This window comes from Protopterus annectens, chromosome 2.part0 (assembly GCF_019279795.1).
Source record: "Protopterus annectens isolate FY-2018-M chromosome 2.part0, PAN1.0, whole genome shotgun sequence".
Classification (NCBI taxonomy): Eukaryota; Metazoa; Chordata; order Ceratodontiformes; family Protopteridae; genus Protopterus; species Protopterus annectens.
In genome coordinates, this window is record NC_056728.1 from 1,699,075,948 (window position 1) to 1,699,087,377 (window position 11,430).

General features: G+C 38.4%; 1 protein-coding gene across 1 annotated transcript in view; it reads left to right on the forward strand.

Moving 5' to 3' along the window:
- The first annotated feature begins 1,555 nt into the window (after positions 1–1,555).
- Positions 1,556–11,430, forward strand: part of LOC122793773 (WD repeat-containing protein 49-like) — a 630,038-nt gene continuing 620,163 nt past the window's right edge. Inside the window, exons 1-2 of the mRNA XM_044061963.1 lie at positions 1,556–1,741; positions 2,354–2,408. Of these exons, the coding sequence (XP_043917898.1) occupies positions 2,388–2,408 (21 nt within the window). The 5' untranslated portion in view covers positions 1,556–1,741; positions 2,354–2,387. The remainder of the gene's footprint in view (positions 1,742–2,353; positions 2,409–11,430) is intronic.

Below are 11,430 nucleotides of genomic sequence, written 5' to 3' on the forward strand. Positions count from 1 at the left end.
CTACACAGTCCATGAACTTACTTGGCTTCAGCAGAGATCTTAAAAGCTATTTTCTTTTGAGAGACCTCTGAATGGAACAGCGCATGATAGTCATCTGGTTTAAGGTGTAGCCCAAGAGTCCAGAGTATTTGCCTTTGAGCTCAAGCCTTTGCCCATTCATTCTTTGAGGTCAGAGCTCCAAATCACACCAAAGTCTAAAGGTCTGCATTTGACTTTGCATGAACCATTTCAAAACAGCTGGACTCAATGTCTATGGCAAACTTGCAAAGACCAGCATTTTTAATTTGTTGCATTTTGCCAACTTTCAAAGCTTTGCTCGCAGTCATCCTAAAATTTGCCATGCTGTGTTTTGTGGTGGGCAAAGAACCAACTTAAGCAGCAAGAAATGTTAACTCAACACAAAAGAGTACAGCAAACTACAAATGTGCTGTTTTGCAACTATGAAGTGTGTGTGGGCGCATGTGTGTGTGTGTGTGTGTGTGTGTGTGTGTGTGTGTGTGTGTGTGTGTGTGTGTGTGTGTGTGTGTGTGTGTGTGCGCCTGTGTGTGTACATGTGTGTATGTGCACGTGTGCATGTGTGTGTGGCTGTGTGTCTGTGTATCTGTGCATAAAAAGGGGAGAGAGAGAGAGAGGAGTTGTACTGTATTTAATGAACACTGAGCCGATGACAGTTGTGAGGTGTAAGCAGTGCTGATGTTTTGTCTTGGAGTTGTACCACAGATGATTAAGACTATGTTCCAACAATTCATTCTGCAGACCTTGGTTTGAGTCCCACAACTGCTTCTTGCATACTGTGAGTTGGGTTTTCTTTATGATTACTATGTTGTGAAAATCTTTAGGATTTTTCATCTGTTTTGTTTTCCACAAATTAAACTTGATAAGTAATTCATATCCATTGCCCATGCTGAGGACATCACTTAATCAGACCAAAAACCCTTAGAAGGACTTTTAATTAATGGTTCTTACTTGCTCTAAAAATGAATTGGCTTTAGTTTTTGGCAACTATGGTTTATAACATTGCAAAGCAGTGCTTTAAAATTAGGAATGTCACCTAAAACAGTAAACCATGGAGGCTTAATTTTAAAATAAATAAAATGAAGAGGAACAGATTTGTTTTGCCTTCAGCAGTGACTTATCATCATGACACCACCAGGAGCCAAAGATTGTTAAGAGTATGTTGTGACCTGTGTAAGCTGTAGTACATCTGCCTCCTAATTTCAGTCATCATTGTGTGACAGAGATAATAAAGACAAAGTCAGACTGTACCATAACTACCAGTCAGCAAACAGTATGCAAAACCATTTAGGAAAACCACAACTGCGTAATTCTAAAATAAATAAAATGAAAAATAATGAGTTCATTGTTCCTCATAGTAGTAACTGTACTGTGTTGTGCTTTTAGAAGATAAATCCTGGCGGTTGCTGAAGGTGCTCTGCCTGATAGTTTTCTGTCATTAGTAACAAGGGGGTGTGACAGAGCTAAGTAAGACAGCGTCACTCTAGCTATCCTTAATTACTGTGTTTATTGCAGCACAGCTCATAACCCATTCCTTACATGCCTGTGCTGTATGGAGCTGTTGTGTTCATTATTGTTTAAAGAACCCAAGACTGTGACATAAATTAACACCTTTTGTTTATCTTCTTTAAAACTATGTCACCATAGTAACCTCACTTTAAAGTGCTCTGCAAGGGACATTATCCTAGACTGAAGGTGCAGTGGAGTACTTAGCAAAAAGGATGAAGTAAGTTTCTTCAAGTGATGTATAATCCATACATGTAAGCATTTATTTATTTAAATATCAATCATTGTTTTGCAGGCTGGTGTGTGTGTGTGTGTGTGTGTGTGTGTGTGTGTGTGTGTGTGTGTGTGTGTGTGTGTGTGTGTGTGTGAGTATACAGAAGCATGTTCTTATATATGCAATGTATGTGTATATATGTATGTGTGTAATTTATGTGCATTTGTGTTCATATGCATGCATGTTTTATATATGCAAGTGTGCATATAATGTGTACATGTATATATGTATGTGTGTAGTTAACTACATATCTATTGTGTTCGTAGCTGGGAAGGTACCTCACTTTTTTAAATATTATTTTATATTGTTAACCAGCTTTGTTATCAGTCTAGTATGTACATTTTAGAATTCACTAAATATGTGCTGCATTTCTAAAAAATTTAAATATTTGACAATTAAACTCTAATTGTTCAGGTAGCCTAATAAACTCTTCATTGGCAACACATTTAAAGGAATGTTAATTATATAATATTCAGCAGCAAACTATCAAAATAATTTATTGATGGATTCAGTATTCAGTATGATGGATGAAAATGTCTCTTCTGTTGTTGATTACAGGTAGAAGAAAACTTGTCGCTTGAAAGATTTAGTAATGCTGCAAATGGCTTTTAAGGTAATTATTGTCATTATTTGTATTTAAGTAATGTAAATTACACGTAGCTGCAGCACATAAGAAGCAATAAATGTGCTGGTTTCTATTACTCTCTGTATTGTTTCTAAAATACAATCATGAGGATTTTAGGGTTATCAGCCCAACAAAACTGTTAGCAAACATTATACGATAGGGTAATGTGACACCCGTGCCCTGGCCCAGCAATCAAGGAGCCTCAATCCTCACCACAAACACCAGTGAGAGGTGCCTCATATAGAAGGAAAGGATAACAAATACACACAGTAAAGTGCAATTTCCCTTAAGAGCACAAATAGATCACAGTCAGTCCAGGACTGGTCTTTCCTTTGCTCTCCAGGTCACCGATAAGACTCTCCACTGGCACAGCTATAGGGTCCAGTTCTCAGCCAGCTGGGCAAGCTAAAATCTCCAGCAACCTCTCTGTCCAAGCAGTGTTTTGTGTCCCTGCCCAAGTAGCTGACACACACACACACTTTGAGATAAGAGTTTATACAACCAGACAGACACTTCTGGGGAAGGCTGGCACAGGTTCCCCAGCTGTGCCCCTTTTACCCAGACTATGCAGTAGAAATCACTGCCACCACCCAGCTAATATTTATCAGCTACTCAAAGGCCCTTAAAAGGGTGTCCAATTATTACTGTGCAATATTATTATCCAATTGGTAGTATAACTAAACAGTCAAGGCTTATTAGAGTGACTTGGTAGAGTAATCACTATAAATATGCAATGTACTCTAGAGCTTAAATTATCTCTACACAAAACAGCCACAGTTGAAAGGTTTTAAAATATTTAATAATAAATGATAAAAACACAAGACAACACTTCCTACTATACAGTGCTAGTCAAGAGTTCAGAGATCACAGAGAAAAACTTAACATAATTCAGTAGTACAGTTCTGAAATCACAGAAAAACACTTAGTCTAATATTTTTAGTTTCTAGCTATTTCTAAGAGAAAACACACTTCTAAAATAACTTACATATAGAACAAGACAGTGCTGATGGGTTGGATGGTCAAGACAAAAATGCTTAATGCCTTCTGATTCTCTCTGTTTTTAAAATCACATTCCTGGTTCCCATTACATCATTCTTCACACTTCCCTGGATTCCCAGGCTAACATAAACTATAGTTACATTCTTAACATCTCCTTGTGTTATCTTGCTGCTGGTCAGGAAGCAATGCAATAAAAATAAATTTGCATGTTTAAATCTAGAAATGTAACTCTTGGTTAAAACAATAGAAAGAATGTCTTCATCTAGACAGGCTGGAGCCGACTTTAGCTCAAAGGGTCACACCATGTTTTACGTGGTCAGCAGAGAGCACTGTTGTTTCATTTTTTTCAGTTCCACATCTAACAGCAGTTTTTTTCCATTTAAGACAACAAGCCTGTGTCTTACATTAATATTTACAAATGATAGAATTATCTATAAAATTCTATCTGTCTAGGCTGGCAGCCTTCACAGGTAATTGCATGATTTCTTATCATATTGTTTGTTTGTGGCATTTGGTTAATTTATATAATACAATATTCTGGAGGAAAGCATAAATTTGGTACAGTCCTAAATGGTAGAAACAACACAAGGAAAGAGGGCCCACAATTTTTTTCTACAACAGATAGAAGGATACAAACACGAATGCTAAGTACTGTACAGACAGAGCTAATGTTGGAGACTATTTAAATTAAATTCTAAAAGAAACAGCAATACTCTTCAGAATAGATCCAGCCCTCACAGCTAGTTTTGATATACAGTCACTCATTCACACACACACACACACACACACACACACACACACACACACACACACACACACACACACACACACACACACATTTCCATTTTACTTGTTTCAAGTTTATTTATTCCATACATAATTAGGAAGTAGCTCTATGTAAACATTACATTGGTTGAAGTGGTCATTTATTACCACTGCCGAGTACAGAAATGCATTTGTTGAATGGAGTCACTGCAATGGAAATTCTCTTTTCCACTGACTGCAGAGGGTACAGAAGAAGCCCCTCTTCAGATGAATCTAGAATTAGAATTCCATCTTAAATTCTCAATTTTCTAATAGAGATGGAATTTGTGATCCTGATCATCACAATTATGACATAAAACTGTGTTTAGTACCCTCATGTTCAAACAGACAAGCCTATAATTCACATGGTCTGGCACTGCATGAGAGGGGTAGCATGGATATAAGTACCAAAGGGTAATATTATACTTATTATTTTTTGACTACTCCACTGGCATAATGAGTTAAATCCTTGAGTACAGTCCAGGCAACCCAAGTTCATTAATGTCCTGAGCCCCTACAGGGACTGGTAATGGGCAGGGATAGGAATTAAGTGATTTCATTTGCTTACGTCTCCTAGAGAGGAGGGTAAGATTGCATGTCCAGGTGCATGCATGCTACATCAGTCTTCTCTGATGGAGACCAGAAAAGATTCACACGTCCCTACCTTGAGGAGGAGGAGCATTTGCAGGGGTACACTCATTGCAAAAAGCAAGCGACGTATAGACCAGTACCATGCTCCCTGTTTACACAAGGGCTTTGCCAGTGAAAGTCAGCTCAGATGCCTTGAGCAGAAGGGGTGGTTTTCAAGTCCTGTGCCTCCTCTTTGAATCCATGCACTAATATAAGCAAGGGGTGCTGGTGACCAGGATATAGTCTGACAGTCAGTGTAGAGGATTAAGGTTATGAGCTGTTCATAGACTGATTTCTGCAACTAAAGTTTGAATTACTTAGCCTATATTTGCCTGCTGTATGACTCTGCACAAGTCACTTAACCAACCAGTGGCCTGGGACAATTGGGATGTTGAGATAGCCTGTTCAGTGGACTCCTGAACTGCATATCTAGTAACTCCCTAAGCACCTATATGCAGTATCACTGAAAACAGATGAAAATATATAGTACTGGAGAGATTAGAGACTTAAGGGGACAGGCAGATCAAGTCCCATGAAGAATTATATGTCATTTGTACATAAAACTGATTTGCACAGATGCTTGTGTTGAAAAATGCATTTGTAAAGCTACTTGTGTTAAAAATGTTCCAACAGTTGGTCCTGACTGTATTTTAACTGATTAAATGTATATGTTTTAACGGATTCACTTTATAGCATTGAAATACTGAATTATCGAAATTCAGTATCACAAAACTATAAAGTCGAATCCCCAAAACACCAAACATGCACAAACGTGTAACACAAAACCGCAAATCTACAAACTCCCATCAAACACACATCACACACAACAAAACACATACATACATCAGTGTACATACCTCCCAACACTTCCCTATAATAAACATAACACGCACACAACCAAATGCATACACACACCTACCCTTAGTATATGCAGGGGAGCAAGCCCCCCTGCACCCCCACACCTCCTACTAATATATACTAACTCCAAGGTCACACAACACTCCAAAACACACACAACCCAGTATCGTGCATTCTATAGCCCCCCCCCCAAACACACATCACATACACACAAACAGCAGCACTGCCAACACTAACACATTCACACTGTACAACAGCTACCCTAACCCACACCTCAAACACCCCAATACACTCAAACACACAAACCCTCCCCAAAACCTCAAAAACAGTACACTTATCTAAGGCGCTATCCATACAGCGGGTTCAACATAATCCATTTGACACTTACGGGTTCGTGGTTTCCGACCATTTGACTTTACAGGCTCGAAATTCTAAAATTCGATATTTTAGCATTTCAAGCATGTAAAGTGAATCATTTTAATGAGGAAACTGGAAGAGAAGAGGTTAATCTCATTCTAGCTAACTTTGAAAAATAGTAAGAAATTAAATTACTTAATTTAGGCCATAACGATTGTATCTTACAGTTTTGATTGCAGGCAGAGACAAATTATCTGTGAAAACAAATAATAGGAAGCCTTCTGTATTGTCTTTAGCAGTGAACTAATTGCTATTCTGGAAGGGTAAAATTTTGAAATTGTTTTATGACTTCCAGAAGCTGCCACAGATCTTAGCAAATCTCTATGTGTGTGTATTATTAACACATATGTGCTAAATCCTGGCAGCTTCTAGCCAAGGGGGTGGTATGGGAACCAGAAGTCAGATGACCAGATGTATTTGATGTCATTCTGTAATCTAGGTCAAAAATTATGTTTTAATACCAGATAAGAGAGAAGTCTCAGGGCAGTCTGTTTTGGTAACCTGACAAAGAAGGATCTCTTACCCACTTCATATTGTCTTGCTCTAGTAAGTGAACCACAGCATAGTAATTCTTTAGATCAATCAGGAAAATATAGTGAGATTAGTTAAGTACTGTTTTTCTGTATCTGTGTTATTTTAATATTTCCTGTGTCTGAAACTCTTGTGTTTATTGTAAATAGATATTTAGTATTGTCATGTTCTTTTATTATTTATTATTAAATATATTTAAACTTTTCATTGAGGGTGGTCCTTTAGAGAATATTTAACCTTTGAGAGTACCGATATATATTTGGTGACTCTGTGGCCACTTTTGAAAGCAGTAGTGTATTGGTCAAAACATTACCATTTGTACTAATACTAATTTTAATCCATATAATTGGGTACCCTTGTAAGAGCCTTAGAGTAGCTGGCTTTGGAGAGTCTTGTGGCAGTAACTATCTTTTAGTCTGAAGAAACACAGTAACCAGCCCCTCGTGGAATCAGTATAATGAAGTAAAAATTACCAGAACAGGCAGTAACAAGATGACAGTTTATTCAAAAATCCAGTCAGTCAAGCGCTTTCATCTAAACTCTAAGACTTCATCAGAACATTGTTCTGCACTGGTTTCACAGAGAGACTGGTAGAGGAGACTTGGCTTGGACACTCGGCTGAGGACTCAAGTCTATATCTGTGCCAGTGGGGAGTCTTACTGGAGACCTAGAGAGAGAGAGAGAGAGAGAGAGAGAGAGAGAGAGAGACCCATACCCCTGACTGAGTGTGTTTCCTGTATGCTCTAAAGGTAAAGTGTGCTTGATGCAGAGAGCTACATCTAGAAATACCATGTGTATCTATTCTTGTTCCAGGTAAACATTCCTCTCCATTGTTAGTGGTGAGGATTCAGGCTCCTTGATTACTAGCCCAGAGAAGGGATGTCACAGACCCCTTAAATTATTATGTAGATCTAAACCCCCTCCTCTCAAGGATAATAGCAAAAGCATTGAAAAAATGAAGAATATCATCAGGTTCACTAAAGCAGCCCATAAACTTAGGCTGGACTCTTGAAGCAAAATAATTATAAAGCCTTCTTTAGTTATGCTAAAAAATACATCCATACTCTGCATTGCATTGAACATATTTAAAATGATGCCTCCTATTCTGATCCACTAGATACAGCTAATATCCTTGCAAATAAATTTAATGTCAACTTCACCCCAAGACTTCTATTCAAATCCATGAAAAATCTGAATCACTTAGTCCCCAATTATCTCTAAAGATAATTTACTGAAAGTGCTGATCAAGGTCAAAGATACTTTCTCCACAAACTTTACAAAATAACTAGTTGTTTAATTAATAGTGTTAAACATACCCTTGCAGACACACTCCTTTAAACTGTTTAACCTAAGTTTAACTACAGTTTTTTGGCCCTAATGAGTATTGCACTACGATGGTGATGCCCAGCCATAAGGGTGGTCTTACAACGGACCTGGGTAATTACAGACCTATCAGATATTGAAACTGATCTGTACAAATGCCTGCACTGAAAATGCATTTGTGAACTTTGCTTGTGTTAATTGTGTTAAAATGTATCAACAGTACACTCTGCTGAAATGAAGAGAATGTACATGGATTATGGTATTTGAATTAAAAATATATGTTTTAATAGAGGACTCTGGAACAGCAGTGGTTACCAGCTGACTTAATTTAAGAAAAATAAGGGGCATGAGCTGTTAAATAATTGAATGTCACCCTACAGTGATGATTAGGACCGGAGGCGCTAGGTCTGAGAGCAGCCATTATCTGTTAGCTTTTATAAGGAAGGAGAAGGTGTTGTGAATGTTTCTGGCTCCTAGGCATTGCCATATAAGCTCTAAATGTGTATTGTGGCAATCTGCTAAAGTCCTATCTCAAACTTCAAAAGGAGAACCTAGCGCCAGGTGACCAGATGAGGTCATTCTGCAATTCATTTAGGATATTACATTTTACAGGGAGCAATCTCAGAGGTTGGAGTATTCTGTTTGGGAGCCTAACTATTTCATCTTGCCTTGGCCAAGTAAGTTATTAGGGAACAGTAAATTCTCCTAGATTCAGTCAGGAATATTGTGAATCTTAGTTTAGAAGTTGTTTTTCTTTATTTGTATGAGTCTGTCCATCAACATTGTTTTCAGTATTTTCTGTGATTTGAACTCTGTGGTTTACTGTGAATATATATTCAATATTTTGATATTATTTTATTATTTATTATTAAATATATTTAAAACTTTTAGTGTGGCTGGTCCTTAGTATCTAACCTTTGAGTTCTTATAGTTATTTGGTGATACTTTTGGGCCACTCTAGAAGGACTAGCCATCTTCGTGAACTACTACCATTTGTATTAGTATTAATATTGCACAGCATAATTGCACACCCTTTGTCAAGGGCCTTAGATAAGCTGATTGTGAAGTGTCTGGTGGTAGTGATAACTGCCTTATACTCTGGGCAGAAGGGGCACAGCAGGTAAATTTGTGCCAGCCTTTTCCAGGTGTGTTTGTGTGAAAATTAAATATTAAAGTGTGTGTGTGTGTGTGTGTGTGTGTGTGTGTGTGTGTGTGTGTGTGTGTGTGTGTGTGTGTGTGTGTGTGTGTGTGTGTGTGTGTGTGTGTGTTAGCTACTTGGGCAGGGACACAAATCACTGGGTTTACAGAGATGGTGGTGGAGGACTTGGCTTGGACACTCATCTGAGGACCTAACCCTACAGCTGTACCAGTGGGGAGTCTGATTGGGGATCTGGAGGGAGACAGACATAGAGATACTGAGACCCCGGGCTGAGGGTATTCCCTGTGTGCTCTTAAGGGAAATTGTAATTGATGCAGAGAGGTCTGCATCTGGAAACATTGAGTGTATCCATTTGTATTCCAAGTGCACATCCCTCTCCAGTGTCAGTGGTAAGGATTCAGGCTCCTTGATTACTGACCCAGCATGAGGACAACACATACTGGTGCCCCACACATATTGGTAGCAGTGGTGGGTGTCACTATACTATCATCACGTTCTGTAGACAAGTCTTCCCCTCATTATGATTAATGGCTCTGAGGATGTCTAAATGATGAAAGTACTTAGCTGTATTTTAAAAGTCATGATAAAGTATTTTTTTGAGTTTGATGGTCTGATTGTTCTTTCATCCTTCCCCTCATTATACTATATAGAAAACACACCACTAAAAAACAAAAATATGGTCAGGGATGTAAGTAGTTGAGCTTGGCGTGACACAGTGGTGAAGCAGATAGTGTTGTCACCTCAAAGCACGAGGTTCCCTGGTTTGATTCTCAGCTGGTGTGCCTTCTGTGCTGAGTCTGTATGCCCTCCCTCTATTTGCATGGGTTTTCTCCAGGTGATCAAGTTTCCAACCACATTCCAAAGATGTGCAGTAGGTGGATTGGACATTCTAAACTGGTCATAGGTGTGAGTGTGCTTGTGAGTGTATGGTGAGGAAGAAAAACTGCAGTAGGGCTAGCCACCCAGCAGTGTAAACCTTGGCGTTAAATGATTGCTACTGTTAAAGTGATACCCTAATCCATTGTGCAAAAATGGGAAAAAGGGTTTATGGATGGAATTTATGGATGTAGGTACTTGAGTTTGTAGCTCCCTTTCTTTTGACCATCATGTGACAATGGTTGTCAGGAAAATACTTTTATTTATCCCAGCTAATTGCCAAAGGAATCAAGGTCTAAAGAGGTAATCATTCACCTAAAATCCACATTGATCAGGAAAATTATTAAGTACAATGCCCACGTAGAAAGACCTCAAAAGATCTTAACCAGAAAGATCACAGGCCTAAACTTCTTGAGCTACCAAGTGAAACTGGAGTTTCTATCCCTTTCTTCAGTGTATTATAGTCTTTAGTGAGATCTTTGTCTTGCATACTGCACCATTAGAGAGCTGATTGTCCTGGGCATCCTATAACTCAACAAGTCCCCTATCTGTAGTAATACTATAATCAGATACCTAAATCTTCACCAAGAGATAAATAAAACAGACAGGTAAAAGTGCAGGTTTATAAACTAGTGCCTCCCAAACCTCTTAAATGAACTTTCATTGCATATTAAGCAATGCAACTCATTATTGTCATATAAACATAACCTACATTACTAGATGAATAGCCACAATTTTACTCCTAGACTGACTGGTATGGCTCTACTTCAGAAGGGAGTTGTGGACTGAAGAAGGGTACTGACAAGCTATAAATATTCCTATGACTCACTTGCATTGGAATATGTATGAGTCTATAAATAAGCTGAAATAAATTACTGTGATCATTATTTTTCTAAATTATCACAACTAGAGACTTGAGGTATACACAGTTAGTACACTGTTGTGTACAGAGACAGTTTGCAGATGAAAGTCATATGAGACATCTAGCGATAACAGACATGTGTACCATAGAGCAAAGAAACCCCTATGGCTTCTGGGGGCCTAGCAGCTCCTAAATGCCAGCTATAAATGGCTTACTCCAGCAAAGCAGTCACATCTGCAAGAAAATCCACCAGCTTCTCCAGCGCTGTTGGTTTATATCAGCATCCCTAATTTTGAGGTTCATGGAAAATTTTGCCTCCCCAAGCAATATAGCCAATTGATGCCTATTGTATGACTCAATATTACCACTGCAGCAAAGAGTAATAGACAAGAGAAATAAGTTGTTGGAGTTGAGTAGTCAGCTTTTGTACACTCATCAGAAGATAACTGCATTAAAAGAAGGTATAAAGTTGTAAAATCTGTAATTCAGTGGCATATTGGAGGGCGAAGAATGGTTGACTTTCTGGAATTCATGACACCTAAGATGGGACA